General features: G+C 41.8%; 1 protein-coding gene across 1 annotated transcript in view; it reads left to right on the top strand.

Moving 5' to 3' along the window:
* LOC140936883 (scavenger receptor cysteine-rich type 1 protein M130-like) overlaps positions 1-21916 on the top strand; it is a 36976-nt gene that overhangs the window by 4232 nt on the left and 10828 nt on the right. Inside the window, exons 2-9 of the mRNA XM_073386388.1 lie at positions 1475-1669; positions 2624-2892; positions 3379-3643; positions 5127-6928; positions 8097-8271; positions 10448-11176; positions 20146-20508; positions 21075-21332. Coding sequence (XP_073242489.1) covers positions 1475-1669; positions 2624-2892; positions 3379-3643; positions 5127-6928; positions 8097-8271; positions 10448-11176; positions 20146-20508; positions 21075-21332 — 4056 coding nt within the window. The remainder of the gene's footprint in view (positions 1-1474; positions 1670-2623; positions 2893-3378; positions 3644-5126; positions 6929-8096; positions 8272-10447; positions 11177-20145; positions 20509-21074; positions 21333-21916) is intronic.

Here is a 21916-nt window from a genome sequence, read left to right as displayed (position 1 = left end):
GAACAACTCAAATAAAACCACGGGGAAGTTCGCATCGTTCGCTTCCCAGACTCATAGTTTTCTTTGTAGCAAATTTTCTACAGCACGGTTAGAGGTCTTACCAAATTTAAGAGACGCAGGAGTCTTTCAGATGAGTACGATGGTTAACTAGGGGATTGGATTTCAATTCAAGAGCCTTTGACTCGTCCAGGTGTTAAACCTGATGAGAAGATGACCATTTGCTCTTCGACTCCGCAACACGGGGGATATACAAATTCCAGCAGCTTGCTAAAAGGTGATGTGAAAGTGAGAGAATGTCATGCCGTGCTGTTCTTAAGAACCTGTATGAGCCGAAAATGGATGTGATTTTGACCATTCGCTTCAAAATAACAGCGGAAATCGAGATAACAAAACATGTGTTTTGTGTCCTACGTTGCAGACGAGGACGTGTGTCGGCGTTTTGAAAAGCATAATTATGTTCTTTCATTCATTCATTGCCATGGAATATGCATTTACACTGTTTTTTTACTGTTAATAGCTCGATTATTGCGGCTGGCGATCATCTTGCCGGCGGAAGTTTCATGGAAAAGGCATTAAATTAAAGACTTTTCCCGAAACTACGTACTCAGTTTCTGTGGTGTAGTGGTTAGGTGTAGTCGCGTCGAGCTTATGGTGCTGGGTTCGAGTCCTACCAAATTCTTTTTTTCCTTCTTTCTTTTTTTTTCCGTTTTTTGTTTTGCTGTTTTCTATAAATATATAGCAAAATAACTGTTACTTAATAAAGTGCAATAAACAGCAAGAAAAGTATCGTGTTTCCAGAGAAAAGATGGTACACCGTACTACCTTTTCTATTAAATATATGGATAAACAATCTGAATTTCTATCATTTCGTACAATTTACTGTGGGAAAACCAGAGTTGATAACCTTTTCTAAACAACGTTCCTACGAGTTCTTTCTATAGACTGATAGTAATTATTCTAGTACTTTCCAACGTGTAAATGGGACATTCAATGTCATTTTCGATTCTTTTAAGTCCCACTGCCCAACTAATGCCAGTATCAACAGAATGTGCTGCAGCATTACTATCTTTTAGATACCCTAGTGTTTACAATATAAACACAAATAATTGAATGAGCAGTTCATGCAAAGAGCAAAAGGTGATGCAAAAGTCAAGTTTATATGAATCACTACCCAAAATGCAATTCAAAGAATAATTAATATTGGCATTTTATCCATGAAGGTTAGTACATCCGGGTAATCGTCTCGGACTGTGTGAGAGGATTTGATGCAAGCAATCATGACGTGTAGTTCTTTTTTTTTTTTTGCAGCTAAGTTTTCGAGGATCTGATCGTAAACCCGGCATATTGTTTTCAAAATTCACAAAAGTGATCCAGCGAATCGCAATGGGGGACTTAAGGAGAATTTTGCGAGTTTTGTATGCCGAAAAGAGACCTTGTGTATACACTTCTTATGCGTTTGAACCCTCGTTTTCAGGTAACTGTGCATCACTGTGTCCTGAACGAATGTTTTCAAAAGGGAACCTGTACTGTGTGCGTGACTGCGGTCCGGGTTTCTATGGAAACACTCAAGAACGTACTTGCCAGAAATGTTCCTCCAACTGCAAGACTTGTCTCAATGGAGAAAAGAACAACCTGTGTTCAAGTTGTAACTCTCAACTTTTTCTCAAAGGTATTGTGCAACACGTAACAATTTCACCTCACCTCCCGCCTTTTCGCTCGTTCTGTTATAGTTTACGGATAAGGCCTGTTGCAATTTACAGGAGTGGCCATATAGTAAATATGGTGTTCATCTCACGTGGCTTAATCGGGTCACGTGGGAGCTCAGCTATGGAGACTAAGGGCGTTTATCAAAAATCAGAACTGATCTGCCCGGGTGGTCCGATTTTATAATCCTGATTAATAGTAGAATTCTCTTTTAACTGGTTTTAGAAGACTCGTGAAAGTAACCTCCTTTCAGACATAATGGTATATTTTTACATTTTTCATGTATGTTACGTATTAATCTAATGTATCGGTAAATAGATATGCCCCTTTTTTGTCAGTACTAGTTTTGTTCTCGAGGATATTGGCCGTTAAGGCTACTCTGAAATTCGAGTATAAATTAAGTTCATGTAATATAATTTAATAGGCTTTTCGTCGAGAGTTTTTACTAAAATCCTACCAGTGCCTTGCGTCTTATTTAGTAATAGACTGATCTGGAGGGACAGTCCTGATTAATAGTGGAATTATCTTAACGAATAATCAGGTCTGGCCGGTCTCTTCCCCCCGCCTTCCCCCGTAATTTTAGCAAATACAAAGCGCCTTTCGTCCAGCACGAAAAGGGGAAGCACGTTTACAAGCTATGTATATACCGCTGTCCACCCGGGAACGAACTGCGGACTTATGCGTTCTGGGGACTGTCTACGACAATATCAATTTACGATGATCGTAACATCTTTAATTCTCGTTAAACTCGTGTGGACTGAAGCCGTAAATGCCTAAATTTGTACACTGTAAAATATACGTTGGGCTGTTGCTCCTCTGATCAAGTTTTTGATAGTGGAGACCTTTCATTCTTTCCTTTTAGATTCCGTCCTGGAATCTAAAGGTCTCTATTAATGTAACGACGAATTTTGTCTCACAGACAAAACGTGCGTTCTAAGTTGTGGCAATGACAGATTTAATAAGGGTCCTCCTGAGACCCAGATCAAACTGGTCGGCGGAAGCAACCCTTTTGAGGGCCTTGTGTTGATTAATCACGATGGAAAATGGGGCACAGTTTGCGACGATTCCTGGGACAGTAAAGATGCCACAGTTGTATGCCGGGAGCTGTTGTTAGGATCCGCTAAAGAGGCAGTGAAATATGGCAGACTGGGGAAAGGAAAAGATTCAGATCCAATCTGGCTCTCCATGGTACGTATATTAGGGGTCAAGTTACCATTTTGCTTGGGCAAAACCTACGGACTTAACAACACGATACAATTCTGTTGGCAAATAACGTTTTCCTTAAAACGACGCAGTTTTTCTTTTGCCCAATGCAAGGGGCTACCCAGTATCGTCTTAAAAAATCACCACGTTTCGGGGGGAGGGGGGGAGGAACACACTGAGAAAATGTCGTTAACGTCTGATGTATCGCCGCCGTCATCATCATCATTATCATTATCGTCACTTGTTTACGTCGTCACTTGTTTCATGCTTAATGACTTGTCTAGAATGCATACGGCTGTGGGAAAGATCTGAGTTCTTTTGTCCCAGCTTCTGGATGTTTCGCTGATGAGCCTGTTTTTCGAGTTTGGTCAGGCTGGTTTTGTCCGTTCGTTTTACCGAAGTAGTTTGTGACCAAAAAGTGTGATATTATGATTGAAGGCGTTATGTTGTGTTTTATTTTTTTTTCTCAAGCTCAAATGCACCGGAGAAGAGAAGAGACTGGAAAGATGCGCACATAATGGTTGGGGTAACCATTCATGCAGTCATGATGAAGACGCAGGCGTGCGATGTACAGGACCAGACACGACAAGAGAATGTGTTACCGAGTGTGGAGATGGCTATTACCTAAAGAACGGAAAAAGGCAATGTGCCGCATGTTCCTCAAGCTGTCTCACCTGCGAAGATTCACCGGACGCTTGCACAAGCTGCGACTCTTCGAAATTTCTTCGAAAAAAAGGTATGCTTAAAAAGTGACGTCATTTTAGCCACGCTAAATGCTATTATCGTATTCTGGTTTCTGTTGACGTAATAGGTCATTTTCACGATGACGACATTTGAGTACAACTACCACAATTCATTTCGTCTCCGCTCTCTTATTTGAATTAGTCAATCCCACTGGTGTTTAAAAGACAATAGCCCTAGTTTTCAAAAGAAAACAACAAACTGTAGGATTCTGGTAGTTGTGGTAAAAAGACGTCATCGTGCTAGTGTCCTATATGGTCTATACGCCACTTGCACATCTCCCATACAACAAAGGTTATGCAAAATTTTAGAGGCAAATAAGGTGCATTATGGGAGATGTGCAAGTGGCGTATTGCTTTTACAAACATGAGGCCTGCTAAGAATTGGCGCTACAGTTCATGAAAATAACAAAGAAATTTAAATGAAACCCTTATTGAAAAAGAGGGTAACTGTCATGATTACTAGTGCAATTAATAATTTCGAATCTATTTTTCGGATGGGCTCTAAAACACGTTACAAGAACTAAGTCGCAATTTTAGGCAGTTTTAGCTCTTAACAAATACGTACTCATAGAATTGCAAGACATGTATGAAAGGAACCTCATAAATCTGTAGAACACAAGGGGCTGGTTATTTAAACGGAGTTTAGCCACTGTTTAACAAAACCTTGTTCCAAGCCATTTTCAGTTTACTCAACGTAAATGGCGTACTACTCATTCTGAAAGTACGACAGCCATTCATTAAGTCTCTAAGTTGATTTTAAAATACGTTAAGTGTTATGAGATATTCAAGTAATAGTCTGCAGCATATAGGGTAGTGATTTACACCTTTTATTTATAAGAAAGTCCATTTTCGTGTTGAGCCTGGACAGTTATTATTTTTTGTGCAGTTTCAGCTTGGAAATGTTCTGAAATTTCGTTAACGGAAATCAGATAACTTTTAAGCTACATATAGACAAGTTAAGACAATGATTATACTTTTAAAAAATTGCGAAAAAACTTTTCTTAAAAACAATTAAGGAACTTTTAAAAAAGTTAGGTGGTGTAACCTCCCTGTATAACCTCCCGGTATTGAAGATATTTAGATTTATTATGACGTCTTAAAGCTTGAAGCAGTATTAAAACGCTTAAAACGTATTTTGATTAGCGCTGCTATGGCTTTTTTTAAAACGCTTTTTCTACGGCTGGTTATAAGAGCCCTCGGATAACCCATTACAAGTACTGAATGTAAATGTATCGACCATACACGCTGAAAGAACAAAATTTTACATGCACAGTCTCGGATTCCATGTGGGACATTATGTAATTCGGATGTTTTGGGTTTACTGGAAAGTAAAAGCAGTGAAAAAATAGATTGTTCTTCTCTGAGCCTCGAGTATGTTCTTAGCATGTTCTTAATATTTTGGCAAATTTTAGGCTGAACGTTCCTATTAAAAACGGGTATTCTAAAAAAAGGGTGTATCGCCTTTTTTTCCAACAGATAAAAGCTGCGTGACATCATGTGGAATAGGTTTTTATGGTGACACTTCTAATCGACAGTGCAAACCATGCGATCGTGGATGTCGGACGTGCGGGGACGGGACGTCTTCTACTAATTGTACAAGTTGCCCGGACAATCGCTTTCTAAACGGAAGTCAGTGTCTTGTTAGTTGTGCCCCGAGGCTGGTTGGTCAGAAACGACGCATTCGCTTGAAAGGTTCAAACTCTACCGAACTGCAAGGCCGATTGGAAGTGTTTGTGAAAGGATCGTGGAGCACTGTCTGTGGCAATACCTTTGATTTTCGCGAAGCAACCGTGGCGTGTCGGCAGCTGGGACTCGGAAGTGCCTTGAAAGCCGTAAAGAATACCGCGACTTTCGGAAGGGGCACTGGATCGGTATGGTCCAATGAACTGAATTGCACTGGACGAGAGCAAAGTCTCTTTGACTGCCCAATTGGGGCTGAGAGTCGATGCTTTCATGACAGAGACGTAGGGGTTGTTTGCCAGGGTCCAATTCCAAAGACCCTACAGACTGGCCAATGTTTAAAGAGCTGTAAACCTGGATGGTTTAAAAACGATGTTGATGTCTGTGATTTGTGTGCCGCGCACTGTGCTGAATGCACAAGTCGGAGCTACCGATGTAAAAAGTGCAAACCGCCGAAGTTTTTAACAAAAAACAACACTTGCGTCGACAAATGCCCAGATGGAGAATTCGGCCATGTACCTACCCGTGAATGCAATAAGTGCAATACTGATGAATGCATGACATGCGCAGATGGAAGCGATAAGAACAACTGCACGTCCTGTAAGCCTCCAAAAGCGCTGAAGAATCGCAAGTGCCAAAAGGGATGCGGTCCCGATTTGTACCAGAAAAATGGAGTATGCGTTAAGGATTGTGGCGATTTATTTTACAAGAACACTACTAGTTTCTCCTGTTTGCCTTGTCCCGTCGACTGTTTACAGTGCAAATTCTCAAATAACGCTCCTAAATGTACTGTCTGCGCGCCACCTCTCGTGTTTGAAAGTGACGCCTGTGTGGCAAATTGCACAGGTGCAAACTTTGCCGTGCCGGTCAAGAACGGTTCATTTCCCTCCACTCCGCTTTTGCGGCTGACTAACGGCTCAGATTATTTTGAAGGCGTGTTAGAGGTTCTTCACAATGGTGTATGGGGAACTGTTTGCGATGATGGATGGGACGCAAGGGAAACCGCTGTGGTGTGCAAAGAACTGGGTCTTGGGACAGCCGATACTGACACAACACTTAGTCACATTAAGAAAATATCCACTGGCAAGCAGTGGCTTGACGATGTTTTCTGCACCGGAACAGAAAAAACCTTCAGTGAATGTAAACATCGTCCTTGGGGTCAGACGAACTGTCGTCCAGACGAAAACACTGTTCTGCGTTGCACTGGACCAGGAGTGCGAACCTGCAAGAACAATTGTCCAGATGAATTTTACGCTAAGGGAAAAGTGTGCCTTTTCTGTAATTCCGCATGTAAAAAGTGCTCCGGGAAACCCAACAATTGCAGCGAGTGCTCCGAAGGCTATTATAAGAAAAAAGGCACGTGTGTTCCTGACTGTGGGCGTGGGTACTACCTTGATGGCACTTGCAAGACATGTAACCGGACATGTGGAAGTTGCGAAGGAAAACCCGATAATTGTACATCTTGCGATGCTCCTAAATTCAAGAAAGGCTCAAGCTGTGTAGAGAATTGTTCTGGCGGTTATAATCCGTCACCCAAGCCTCAAATAAAGCTTGTCAGAGACGATAAGTCACTGTCACCTCTGGAAGGTCGCGTCGAGGTGAGTATACATGTACTTTCACGTTTCCTTGTCTTCTGCCTATTCCCGCCCCCTTCGAACACAACTCAGGGAAAAGGGACGAAAAATTCGAAAACCGGTTATAATATTTGTTAGGTGGCGCTATTTGGCCATCCTTCATGCCCTCTTTCCCCGTGGATCTTTACACTCACGCTGGGTACCTCCTTCCCTTTGATTGTCTTGCTGCTCTCTCCTCCCCCAGAAGCTCCCGCTGGGTATCCATGTATAAACAGCAATAAGCGCGCGGGGAACAATTGGAAGAGGGGAAAGGCGGAAGCCTCGCTTCCTCTCTTTCAGGGTTCTATCTAGGGTATTTGAGGGGTAGAAGCTTCCCCCCCCCCAAAAAAAAATGCCCAGCTTCCTCCCCAAAAATATTGTTATCATTACAGTATATAAGTAACTATATCGGAAAAATCATCCAGACGCGACGAGGTCAGTGCACATTTCTCAAAATTGGGTCTTAAAATGCACCAGATTGCATCTCAGCGCATATTAATTTCAAAAAATTTCCAGGGGGAGCATGCCCCCGGATCCCCCTAGTAAGCTTGTGGCCTTCGGCCACTCGGGACTTCTCCCCCAAACGATAAATCCTAGATAGAACCCTGTCTTTCCCCTTCCCATCGTCCCCAGCGCGCCTTTTTTCCCTCTCCCCAGCCTCCCTGCGACACAAAGCGGCCTCTGCAGAGAAGAGAGTTCCATTAAAACGAACAATGGCTATGGCGATGATAAACGACTACTGAACTTTGTGCCATGGGAAAAAATAGTATGATTGCTTAGCGCCTGCGTCAAGGCGACGAGTAAAATAGATCATTATCGATTCTCCTTCTGCATGTACAATGGTACAGATTCCGTAAAACAAAGAAAGAAACAGTACAACACCCATCAACACCTAGACATAAAATTTCGTTCACTATGGCGGTGCAGGACATTTTCTCTTTTAGTAATGCACAGCAAAAGAGATAACCGGGGAGAAGAATTTGGGCGAGATATTAAACATAATTTAAGAACTTTTCGTGGCGCATTTTTGGGTCGGCTCATTACCCTATAATAGGCTGTTTGCAGTTAGAAATTCAACTGTTACAAAAGTCATTTGTAACCACTTTACCATTTTAAGCTGACCTGGCTTCGTGCCACTTCTTTCATCTTTCAGATTTTGTATGCCGGTCAGTATGGGACAGTATGCGATGATTACTGGGACATCAGGGATGCTAACGTTGTATGTAATATGCTGGGTATGGGAAATGCGACGGCCGCGGTGACGCGCGCCAGGTTCGGTCAGGGCCATCCATCCATGCCTATTTGGATGGATGACGTCGATTGTAAAGGTAATGAATTAAATGGAATTCCCCCTTCGCAGCGCACAGAGGGGAAATCATAGGCAATTTTATTTTTTCCCGCCGCACACCAACAGTCCATTTAAAATTAAGTCTGACGAGCGGCACTAGTCTCCTCCGCAGCCGTTTTTAGGCTCGTCACGCAACGCTAGCAGGTTAGAAGACTGGCAGCAATTTAATCGGTCTGGAGTTTTCCCATCCTAATTTTAGCCGGGTTGATCGTGAGGATGAAATGACTTTTCTTACTACATGCGCATTGTCACTTCGTTTAAAGGAGTATTTCTGTACGGCCTTTTTTTGGGAGTTCATGGTCAAAAAACTCAGTTTCTAGACATTGAATATGTATTGGGTGAAAGAAGTTTCACGTGCTATAACGTAAATAATGTAAGCTAGGGTTAACGGGCTGAAATTTCTCTGATGAGATCACAAGACCGAAATGGCTCGGTTAACCGGTTTCCCAACTCAAGCTAAATTGCATTTTATTAAGAGTGCTAAGCAGTGAAAAACTCTGCAAATCCTTCTGAACCACATGCCCCCAAAAAGCAACTTGAGGTACCGTCCATGGCCGAATAGAACCGTCCATGAACGAATAGAAGCCGAGGGCGTATATTTAAAGGGGTCCAGACCGGGGCGTTTAATCGATAGGAGGCGTTTAAAAGAGAAAGGCGTTTATTTTCAATTTTGTAGTGATCTCTATGAAACTAATGTGGTGCTTTCGGTGAAAATATTAAGACAGAGAGATTATAGATAGCGAAATATACAGTCCATCAATTTTGATATGTCTAGGCCGTCTAGAGATCCATTTTGCTCTTTCTAATCTCGACTTCGATGTCAGAATCCTCACTCAGGGTCATTGTGTCCGGGGGGGTACTCCCCTATAAAAGTGACAGGGGACAGGGGTGCCCACCGGAAAATTTCGAGAACACCCCTAAGAGATACCAGAAACTTGCTTTATGGGCGTGCGCCCAATTCATTTCCACCCCTAAGAGGTACCAATACAACAACAATAAATTATATAATTGGCACTGCAAATTTTAATAGCAATTAAAAGATAACTTTCGACCACTTTCTTCTCGAGAACTCTTTGAAAGTGGTGTCATAAATCTTTATCCTAATAGGCGATGATTTTACCGCAGGCCCCTAAAAGGTACCGAGACAACTCTGGCAGCAGTTTTTGTAGGTTTTAGCACCCCAAGCGGTACCAATCCACAAATTTAAACCCCCAAAAAGGTAAGACGAGAGCCCCGGTCACTTTTATAGGGGAGTACTCCGCCGGGTCATTGTGTTATCATTTTTTAGCCTATTCTTTGAGCTTGACATTAAACAAGATGAAATGCGCAAGCCCTGGTTAATCGAGCAAGATTTTGCTCCTTTTTCCTAATTCCTTGTATTTTGGAGTAACTGTCACGGGGAGAGTCTATTAGGCAGAGAGCGTCTGATACAAACTTTACATCGAAGAGGGGGCGTCTATTAGACAAGAGGCGTGTATTTGAGAGGGGGCGTCAATTGGATGATCAAAGAACCAGAATCAAAGAAAATATGAGGACATCGGCAGGGAATTCTGGATCTCTGGGTTAAATCTGACTCAGCGACCAACTGTTCCCGATTGGCCTCGTTGCTTATTCTGTCAGAGCGTTGGTAGATCTAACCCGAGACGAAGGCGAAGGTTTGCATTACTATCGAGAATTCTCCCAACCGCTCTAGTGTTTATATCAGGCTATGCAAATACAGGAAAAAAGTTTTCTATTGTTTTTATAAATTAAGTTTCCCGAGAAAAAACGAGAAACTCTTTGTTATGGCATCGACCAAAAGAGAGATTCTTACCAGTCTCGAAGTCTTGTACACGAAGCCTTGCTCGCGTAATTAGTTCTTGTTTTGCAAAAAGGATGCTTTTCAAAATACGAATTTTTCCCGCTTAAAATGTCAGCTTAAGCGAAAAAAAAATGTTAAAAATTGTAGAGATTTTCCAAGTTTCAGCAGGCGAGGGAATGGCTAAGTAAAGTAAACTTGTTGAGTTTTCATCTCAAAACTTTTAAAATTCGCGCTTACGCGCGAAAAGCTAAACACCTTGACGTCACAACCATGTTTGCATACTCTCAAGCAAACATGCCTCTCGGCCAATCACAGCGCGAGTACTATCTTAGTTATTTCATACGCTTATTTTTAGGCTATGAAACTTCAATAGCGAGATGCACCTTCCGTGGATGGGGTATTGAAAATTGCGCCCACAACGAGGACGCTGGCGTGGTCTGCTCCAGTCCTGGCAACGCTCGTGACTGTCTTAAAGACTGTGACACTGACAATGGCTTCTTTGAGGATTTATCCCATGGATTCAAAGTTTGCGGTAAATGTAGTGACAATTGCCAAACATGTTATGGAAACCTTGAAAACTGCACAACCTGTCCACCAAATTACTTCCTCAACTCGACAGGGAGTGCAAATGGAACTTATAACTGTGCCCCGAGTTGCCTCGATGGGTACTTTGCAGACCGTCAGTCAAGAAAATGTATGCCGTGTGACAAGACCTGCTACAATTGCGAAGTGAAAAAAAACAACTGTACTGCGTGTAAGGGATTCTTGAAGGATGACGGATGTGTTGCTAGCTGCCCGGATAGTGCACTGACCTTGCAGGGGGTGGACGGCATCCGATTGGTTGGCGCCAACTCAACCGTAGAAGGGAGAGTTGAGATACTTCACAATGGTAGCTGGGGTACGATCTGCGATGATAACTTTGATCTGAATGATGCCCATGTCGTATGCCGACAGCTGAAGCTTGGAACAGCGGTCGAGGCTCGCATCAGAGCCAAATATGGACAGGGGACTGGGAAAATCTGGATCGATGATTTGCAATGCATAGGAGTGGAGAAAAACGTCAAGGACTGTCGAATGAATTCTGGTAAGGAAAAGTAGTATAAGAATTCATCCGGTAGCAAAAGGATGACGTAGAGTATAGAAAAGTGACGCAACTGCAACTTACAACAAAAAGCAAAGCTTCGACTATTCCTTCTATTAGCAAGCGCATTTTTAAAAAATTTAAAGGTAATGATTAGAAAGTCGGTACATGTTCGTCTAGTAAATTTTATAAACGGGTGCTTGAAAGTAGATTTGGTACAATTTTGCCTCGTACCTGTCTTGACCTAATAATATGGCCAATTTTTTGGTTTTGTCTATAACCGAGAAAATCTCAGACGGTCTAGGAACATTCAGATTATCCCCGGTTGGTTGGGATATTTGCTACTTTTGGAGCGTTTCAGTAAGACCATAAGTTCCCGAAATTTTCAAACAAAAACGAAGCCGAAAATCTGATAACGATTGAGTATTGGGAACGTCTACCATTAAGCCGTAAATATCAGCTATTCCGCTGAGGAAAATCCGGGCTTGCATCCCGTCGTTCGTACTTGTTTTCGAAATGTCCCAATAACTGAAAGAACTGACCCATTCAATCCTGTTTAACTTTTGAATTTGACGTCAGAATTATTTTTTGGCGATCGACGGAACCAATGACACCAGACTTAAAACATTTTTGATGTTGTTGTTGTTGTAAAGGTGCTGTGGCCTTGCGGTTTTACGCGTTTTTGGTTGGACTATTGTACAGAATCATCCGCTTTTTTTGTCCGAGATTCCTCGTTGCCAAGGTTAAGATGCTGTTTAACCAGGATTCAGGAGTTGATCAAATACACATTTATTACAAGCTTACTCCGTTCCCGGCGTATCTAATCGAACTTTCGGTAATCAAACATAATAGAACTCACAATAAAATTTGGTCAATCGAAATAGATCGAACGTTCGATTAATTACCGAACGGTGGACGGTCGTTCTAAATCGAAAGTGCGATCACCGAACTGCTGTTTGTTTTTTATGTCAGTAAATGTTATTAAACACTGGTAAAAAACGAAGTATTGAAAAAATGCCTAATATTACCCTATTATCATAAAAGTGTATATTTTGGAGGAATTTTGTACGGTGGACCGTTCCCCTAATCCCTCCGAATCCTTTGTTAGCGACATCTGCATAATTAGCAATTAATGAATTCGGCTTTCGTAGCATGAAGAATTAAGCAGTTCGAGGAGGGTGGATAAGACTCTCCTAGATTTGCTTAAGAGCCATTGTCAGAGAAAACCGGGCGGTGCCAAAAGATTGGGGTCAGCCAATTTCCTTTATTTTTTCAGCATTTAAAACCAAGCTGATAAGATTAACTTTGGTGACATTAACAAGATTTCCCGGCTTTTCACTCTCGAGATTGACCACCCCCCTAGTTTTTGGCCAAGGGAAGCCCTAAAAACCACCAAAAACAATGGCAATTTCTCGGGTCTAAAACAACTTTTCCTTAAGGAATTAGTGCACAGATTTTTTTCTGAAGCTAAAGTACCTTAAAACAAACGTTTTGGATGCATAAAATCAAATTTTTAGTGTAACGGTAATTTAGCCCAAAGGTTTTAATCCGGGTATGTTGCGTGACTGTTACAGGACATCGAATTTCGGCGATTTTCTAAGGCCATTTTCTTGAAAGTGCGGCTGTTTATTTGTTAAATAATTCCATTTTACAATAGTCTATACCCTTCTAAGTCAAAAGGAAAAAAGTATTGATTGGTACAAGAAACTCTTTTCACAGGAAGCCTATTTTCGTGAACGTGATTTTGCGGTATTTTGCATAAAGCATGTAACCAGTTGCTTTTTGGTAATGGCCTTTAAATTGTAACTTTAGACGGCTGAAAACTTCATCACCCATATAAAAAAAAAAAACATTTGGAAAGGATACTGCAATGAAAAGAAATCAACCTTACTTTGGAACAGCGGAAACCGTTGCAGTCATACACGTATGATACAAATTATAAAGCAGACGTATTAATTAGAATTAATTATAAAGAAATGAATGGACGATTTTTAAATTATCTGTGCGACGAATTTTCAGTCATATAAAGTTTCAGGACAATGTTTTTTACTTGGATTTTTGCAGAAAATTTTTGTTTGCCAAAATATGAAATTGAGAAATTAATAAACGACTTACACGTATAATTGTAGCTGCGTAATTTGAGATCGAGCAACATCTATATGTCTCGCGCCCCGCTGGGTTATCAGGTTTCATTTACGACTCGCCGAAATTTGCGTACTTTCGTTGTACTACACTTGCTTTAAAATATGAACTGTTCGTTCGCTTCACAAGAGTCACCTTGTAGTTCTTACGGATCTAGTACAAATGTTCTGCCGCTGGATGCTTGTAAAGAAGACATAACACCACACTTACTGGGACTTGGTGTGAGTAGCAAGCGAGGATGGCGATCCCAAGGAATAGAAATCACTGAGAAAGAGCTCACCTTGAACAGAGCAGGACACTTCGATTTATCTCAAGACAGAGTAGCAGCCATGACCATCTGTCCTAAACACAGAAGAGACCTGACAGTCGACTGGAGAGGTCGTAAAAGTTCGACATGTTGCTATCCATCGCACAAAGGTCAAAGCAAGCAGGTCAAGGACCCACGCCGTGTCAATTACGCAATGTCCAAGGAAATCTTTGCTTTACAAAATGCTGCTTTCCCAGTTGGGTCCAGTGAGTGTCTCTTATTACTTTAAAATCCTTTTGTCGATCTTACCTGGTAAATTACGTTTTCCATAAATATCACGAAAGGCTCTAGGCTCTAGGCGTATCGAGTATGACTATTGTAGTGAAAGCGCTGGCATCAAGTTGCAAATTTTAAAGCGCCATTATATTAACAGAAGCGCGGGGGGTGGAGAAAATTTCCTTGGATGTGCCATAAATCAAACAAGGGTGAGCCATCCTCGGAGACCCAGGGGCTGTCAGTCGGGTCGGGAGAAAAGGCGCGACGAAAGTTTTCAAGCACAGACTGACTGCCCCTGGGTCTCCGAGGATGGGGTGAGCAAGCAAGATACTTTTATTCAGAACGGAAGCTAGCCTGCGAAGCGCAGACGTATTTCCGGTCGTCGCTTCTCTCCCTCCGAAAAATAACGGAGGGAGAGAAGCGACGACCGGAAATACGTCTGCGCTTCGCAAGCTAAACGGAAGCCTTTTTTGCCACAAAAAGTTTTTTCAAGTGTTGTCGTGACAGAAGCTACAGCGTGACACGCCTACATGAACAGGAACTATAAACTACAACTGTAAACGTTTTTCAGATTATTTTAGAACAGGAAAATTAATTCAAATAAAAAGTAATCATTCATCTCGCGCTATTTTCTTAAAATGTTTTAAGTGCTCGTATTTTTCCACTTTCACTGATGACAAGATTGAAACTCAATGTCTAAATTTTAGCTGTCCCAGAAACTATGTATAAAATTCGATTTTTGGGGGTTGAAGTAAGAGTCACATTTTTAATCTTTATCTATTTCATTTGTATTAGCTATTTGTGTAAAGTGTCGCACAGAGCATTACAGACTACGCCATGTAGATAACTCTGAAAGAGAAAGGGGCGATCAGCAGGTTGTGTATTTGCTTTCTTTAGTCACGCAATTTAAGCTAGGCATCTGAAACACTTAATAACAGGTTTAAATATTTAAAAACCTATCCAAGACTGTAAAAGAAAACAAAAGAAGAACAACCGAAAAACCGTGAAAGAAACGTGGATGGGAAAACTCGGAGGGGGGGAGAGGGAATTTGGAAAAAAAAATCTCATTTGCTGGGAAGCTAGGAACTGAGAACGAAAAAGCGATAGATAGCACTGCAAACGTTAATGCCTCTTTTTTCAGTTTGAAAATAGATGGACTGGCTATCCCCACCCTAACGTTTTTTAGCGACCTGCAAGCTTGATGCAGTCCGACCAGTACCACTCTACAACGGCCAGTTTTTGAGGGGGCGTTGTAGAGAGTGGCCTTTATGGGTGAGGGGGAGGGTGTAATGTGACACCAAGATTTTTATTTTGGAGAAAGGGGAGAACATTTTTACTTTCATAAATGCTTGCTCTAACATATTATTACGTAACAAATCTATCAATTAAAAAAAATATATTAAAACAAAAATTATAAGAAAATAAAGCGACTAAGGTATAGTGAGTACATCAGTTTTGTATTGATCGCTTTCAGTTGAAACTTCTATTTGTGTAATTAACATGACTAGTAAACTACAATAAAAGAGATGAGGCAAATCGACGTTTGCTGTTTGCCGGGATTCTAAATCTCTCTAATGTAAGGACGAGGGGTAGGCTCTAGTACCGTGAAAGGTTTGAATGTAATAGAGAAGAAGAAGTCGTTACGTCACGTTGCCATGGTAGCAAAATTTTTGGATGACAACAAACCGAAAATTCGGTTTCAGGTTTTAGTCTGTTTGCAACTTTTAATGGTTTTTACTGGTTAAAAAGTCCTGTAACTCCCTTTTCTGTGACCCCATTCTCGGTAACAACTTAACAGAAAAATTATGGAAATGTAGTTAATATCCCTTTTATTGCACTGACAGTCTCAAGTGGCTGGTGATAAAGATGTATTTGAACTGCCACAGTAGAATGAAGATCAGGGCGCCCTGGTAACATCTAATGCAGAACAAGAGATGGTTTCATCATCATCACAATCATCCCAACAAAGTATCCCAGAAGAAGAAATCAGTGTCTGGTCCAACGAAGTAGAGGAACAGCAACAGAGAAGGCAGCTACTGAACAATACCATTAGCAGTTTATCTGGAGGAAGAATTTCACCCATTCTGTCAACTTTGAATACGCCTTGGGATGATATATCGACAACACAGCAAAAGTACTATCTGCGAAAGGCCAAAGAAAGCATCTGCACAGCACTTTCGGTCCTTAGCCCTGGACAGGAAAGATTAGTAAATAAGGATTCTGCTGGTGCCACTAGACGTAGAAGTTTTGATCCGAAATCTGGGCTAATCGACGTTCTGATCAAGTCGTATAACCATGCCGAGTCATGGCTAACAAAACGACAGATAATCTTTCTCTTTGCCAATGATTTTAGCAGGTCCCAGTTGATGAACATGATACCAACACTTTCAAAATGGCGAATAGATGAAGCTCGACAGCATGCTACCAAAGTTGGTGAAGGTCTGCCTGTTCCGCAAGAGCCAATTTTCCGTTCCCGAATCTCAGCCGTTCAAATTGATCATTTTATCGATTACATCGCAAGACCTGAGATGCTGCAGGACGTAGCATTTCGCACAAAAGTCCTTAAGCTCGACACGGGAGGAAGCATTATCATTCCGGCAGTTATAAGGACTATGATACCGTCAAGAATAATTGAGCAATACTCAGTTTATTGCAAAGAGCAGAATTTTGAACCAGCAGGACAGCGTTAACTCTACAGAATAATAGAGGTGTGTGGTGCCTCAATGCAAAAATCTTTGCAGGGACTCGACAACACTACAGGAGAAGGGACAGAGGCCATAGACAATGTCACTGACGTGCTTAAGACGCTTGGAGACCATGGATCGGAGGCTACCTGGGTAAAGGATGCAGAACAAAAAATCAAGGAGGCTGAGTTTAAGACCCATGTTGGCAGAGAAGAAACTTTTGCTGATCACTGCACTGCACATGTCCTAGGTGACACAAGTGACTCCAACCTGCAAAGCATATGTCAGCAGGAGCATGAAAGTGACTGCGAGCAATGCGAATCGTTAGAGACATTTTTGAAGGAAATTGAATCCGAGATCAACCGTGTTGAGATGCCGGAGGAGCACAGATGGCGGTTAAGCCACGACTACAAACTCTGTTTGGCATCTATCCAGGACTGGAAGGCGCATTTGCTTCGCACAGTAAATAAAGAAGAAGGAAATCAATTTGCTCTTGTACATGTTGATTCAGCTTCATGTTTAATCGTTATGGATTGGGCCATGAAATACCTCCCACAACGTTATCGGGAACGAATGAGTGATTTCTTCGGAAAACGAGGACGAAGCTGGCATGTGAGTGCTGTGATCACTAAGCATACTGAAAAATTCCAAGTGGAATGTTTTGTCCATCTGTTTGATAACTGCACGCAGAACAGCCTTGCTGTAGCCTCTATAATAGAGCATCTTTTAAATACCATCAAGAAAGAATCACCGGAGATTGAAAATGTTTTTCTGAGATCCGATAACGCAGGTTGCTACCATAGTGGATCTCTTGTGCTCAGTCTTCCGTTCATTGGTCAACGAACTAGCATGACAAGTCTGCGTTACGACTTTTGAGAGCCACAGTCCGGAAAAGACATCTGTGACCGAAAGACCGCTCCTATGAAGGCACACATACGACGATGGGTCAATGAAAAACACAATGTCATCACTGCGGAAGACATGACGACAGCACTAGAGTCGCATGGAGGAGTAAAAGGAGTCAGGGCGGCAGTTGTCAAAGTGGACACTAATAAAGAAATCACCGCCAACAAGATACCAGGGCGCTTGGCGTGCATTCAGCGTTGGACCCGGCAGATTCTTATCATACAGTCAGGTTGAAGTTGTACCACAGGAAGAAACTGGATTGAAAGTCCTAAAGGAGTCGGGTCCACGTAGCAACAATCTTGGCTCAGTTAGCCGTGCTTCCAGTCCACAAGGAGAAATATTCTCATGCAGTGAAAGTACATGCGTGCTAACGTTCAAGACTGGAGAGGAAGCAGAAGCTCACATGGACGCAGGGAAGCATGTACGTGCGTCAGATCTAGATTGTAAGACTGTGTACGATGCGGCACGAAAGAAGTGCGCTGACCGAGTCGGAGAGATGCATGTGGCTAGCGAAGATAGACAGCGAATTGCATTTGAAGAAGCCGGGCCTTCCAGTGCTAGAGAACGCCGCAATAAAGGGTGGGCGCTCAAATCAACTAAGCGGACCAACAGGACGGAAGAGAAAGTAAAAGCCTTTCTTGTTCAGAAATTTAACCAAGGAGTTGCGGGAGGACAAAAGGCTGATCCAATTCACGTGGCTAGAGAGATAAAGAGTATTAGAGATAGCAGTGGAAAGTTACAATTCAAACCAGACGAATGGAGAACCGCTCAACAAATTAGTAACTTTTTCGCAAGGATGTCAGCGTTGCAGCGCCAAAGACAAGCTGATGAAATAGAGAGCCAGGAGGAGGAACAAGAAGTAACAAACGAAGACCTCACAGCCCTTGAATCAGAAGACCACATTCAAGCCATACGCCAGGAGGTTTACAGAGAGATTGAACAAACTATCAGTCACCCTATTAAAATAGAAGCAGTAAACGTTTGTGAACTTTCGCGTGCTGGAAAGCTCAGTTCGCTGAAGTTAGCACAGTTGAGAGAAGTATACAGAGCATTAAGTCTGCAAACAAATGGTAGCAATTCAAGAAAACGTACTTTTACTGAACCACTTGATGACTACGCTAAGTTGTGCTCATGTCGGAAATAGCTGAATTTTGCACTACGTATTCTTCTTTCGCATTTTATAAAATTAATTGTTGGGTTTTGTCAGTAGTGATCGATGTAACAAATACCCTGCGAGCAGAGGCTACATTTTCGCTGTGGGAGCTGTCGTGCGGCAGAGGCTACTTTTCGCACGACAGGTCACACAGCAAAATGTAGCATCTCCTCGCAGGAATTGAGAATTTCTGTTGCATGTGATACAAAAGTCGTGATGATTTTATCACTAGATAGGACCGCACATACATCGTCCTGTTGGCTAACTCGCATAGGCCAGACAGTAATCATCGAAGCACCAAGTAATTGAGACCTTTGCGTGCATGATGGCAGTCTTGTATAACCCTTACGTTAAAGCAATAGTATTTTATAGTTATTTTCCCTTTATTCAAACCTAAGTGGAATATAAAATACTCATTTAAAATGGATTAGTACCTTTATAATGCAGTATTGCCTTTATTTAAACTTCAGCGAGCAGCTAGCCGTAAGAGCGATCTTTGACATTTTCCAACAAAATTCGCGTGAATAGAGTTTCTTGTGCCGATCAATAAACTTTTGTTTTTGATTTAGGAGGGTATAGACTGTTCAAATCTGTAATTAAATAAAAAATAAACAGCCGCACTTACAAGAAAACGCACTTCGAAAATCCCCGAAATTCGTTGTCCTGTACCAGTCACGCAACATACCCGGATTAAAAACCTTGGCCAAAATTACTGTTAAACTAAAAATATGATTTTAAGCACCCAAAACGTTTATTGTTAGGTGATTTAGCTTCAGAAAAAAATCTGTGCACTAATTCCTTAAGGAAAAGTTGTTTTAGACCCGAGAAATTGCCATTGTTTTTGGTGGTTTTTAGGGCTTCCCTTGGCCAAAAACTAGGGGGGTGGTCAATCTCGGGAGTGAAACGCCGGGAAATCTTGTTAATGTCACCAAAGTTAATCTTATCAGCTTGGTTTTAAATGCTGAAAAAATAAAGGAAATCGGCTGACCCCAATTTTTTGGCACCGCCCGGTTTTCTCTGACAATGACTCTTAATTCTTCATATCCTACGAAAGCCGAATTCATTAATTGCTTAATTATTCCTTTAAAACTAATTCCTAGTTTAAAAACATAGCTAAAACATGATTACCTGCATCGATGTTAAGTTCATCTTCGATAGTGTACGTTAACCTGTAGCGGGCTGCCTTTTTGACGCCATTTCCTCGTTAAACACAAAATGCTTCCAGATGGTTATGGGAATTATGCGTGTGATTTTAGCCAATCAAAACTGGGGAAATATTTTGAATGAATAATAAAACCCCATAATAGGTACGTGTTCGGGGGAAATTTCTACTGAAGGTCGAATTACGGCGAGTGTTACGACGACATTCAGAGCAGAAGCCATTTCCTTGCTATTATTATAAAAATGTAAACAATAATGCGTTTCAGTATCGTTTGTTCTCTTGTACATATCTATAACCTAACATTGACATTCAGTTTGATATTTGGACGTTTTTCTATTAATTCCATTCAATAACATACAAGGTAACGACGACGTTTCAGTTGTTGTTTTTGTTTGTATGCAGGTGGGATTGGCAAACATAACTGCCGACACACAGAAGACGCAGGGGTCAAATGTTCAGGTCCTGATATGTCTAAGAGATGTGTGACATCTTGTGGGGATGGTTTCTTCAGGACCTCAGGAAAGAAATGTGAGCGGTGCTTATTGAAGTGCAAAACCTGCAAAGACAAAGCAGATTCCTGCACCAGCTGCGACTTTCCTTTCTTTTACGCGAATTCTTCTTCGGACTGCGTAACCAAGTGTCCACCTGGTTTCTATGGCAACACCAAGGAGCGATTATGCAAACCTTGTGATAAAGTTTGCCTGACGTGCTCTAATGGCGAAACCGGTGATCAATGCCAGTCTTGTCCAAAGGGATTGTTCTTAAGTAAGTCATTACTCAATCTCAATTCAATTTACTCGCGAAGGGAATGATAGAGAGTTATAAGGTGGTTCTAACTTTTGTTCCTATGGTGTTACTATTCAAATGAATTCTCTTCAGCAGTGTTATTATATGGTTCTTTTTCCCAGTAGTTTGCAAAACATATTTGAGATACGAATTCTGACTTTACCCTCTTTGGCCAATATTTGCGTGGGAGTTTATTTAGGGCTTTTATGAAGATTTCGTAGTGTAATACACCTCTGTACATATTCAGTAGCCCCACTTAAAAAAAATCTCTTTGTGCGATCATTTCAGTTTTGAAATTTGGATTAAGCTACTTAATCAGAGTTCATTAGTTAGTGCTATTGCTCTCGGCCACATGGCTTGTTTTGTATAATTCATGCACAAGATATACAGGTCGTATAGTTGAAACACTCGCATGGAGTAGATCTACGCATTTTGATTGCCCTGATTTTAACCGTCATTTATTTAACCGATAAAAGAGGATAGGAAAACAGAAAGAAATTTTTCCACTGAAACCTTTCGAACCGGTTGCCACGTTCTGTTTTCAGATGGCTCTTCTTGCGTGGATGATTGCGGAGATCTTAGCTCTGTGTCATCACTGTTTCCCTCAAAGCCCTCAGAACCCGTCGTGCGATTAGCAGGAGGCGCGAGCCCAAATGAGGGGCGCGTCGAGGTCTTTTACGATGGAATATGGGGTACTGTCTGTGACGACGGTTGGGATAAGAATGACGCTAATGTGGTTTGTAAAGAACTTGGATTCGGAAATGCGAAAGCCACTACTCCGCCCGAATCTAACTATGCCAAAGGTAAGTAAAGTAAAGCTATTGTATCAGGACTTTTACTAGTTAGCGGGACAACCTTTCCCATTTTTCATGTTTATGTAGGTCCATTTTTGTTCCATTTTATCTACTGTACCAAATACGATAGTCTGTACAGCAAGAAAGAACAGGGCGCGCGAGGGGGGCACACGGGAAGTGAGAGGAAGCTCCCTCGTCTCTCGCGTGTCTCTCTCGCGGGCTTGCGCCAATTTGGATGCCCATTGCGATGCCAGCAGTTGTTTTTGATCTTGATGTTCACCATCAGTTGCGCTTTTTTTACTCGTTGCCATCTTCTATCGATTTAGTACTATGAGTTTAGTGTGAACATGCAAAGCCTCAGGTTAAAGATATCATTGTCATTTAACACTGAAGGTAGATAAAAACAATGAAGGGGACTTCGTCAGTGATGAGCACCCCCCTTCCCCCCCCCCCCACACACACACTTATAACCCCCCAGTTCTAGGCCCCTCTTCCTGTAAACATAGTCCCCCCGATAGACCCCCCCTGTATTGAAGAGTTTTCGATGATAATGACGTGTTAAAGCTTGAAGCAGTATTAAAACGCTTAAAACG

This window comes from Porites lutea, chromosome 5, assembly GCF_958299795.1.
Source record: "Porites lutea chromosome 5, jaPorLute2.1, whole genome shotgun sequence".
Classification (NCBI taxonomy): domain Eukaryota; kingdom Metazoa; phylum Cnidaria; class Anthozoa; order Scleractinia; family Poritidae; genus Porites; species Porites lutea.
The sequence above is the reverse complement of the archived record's forward strand: the minus strand, read 5'-3'. Positions and strand labels throughout refer to the sequence as shown.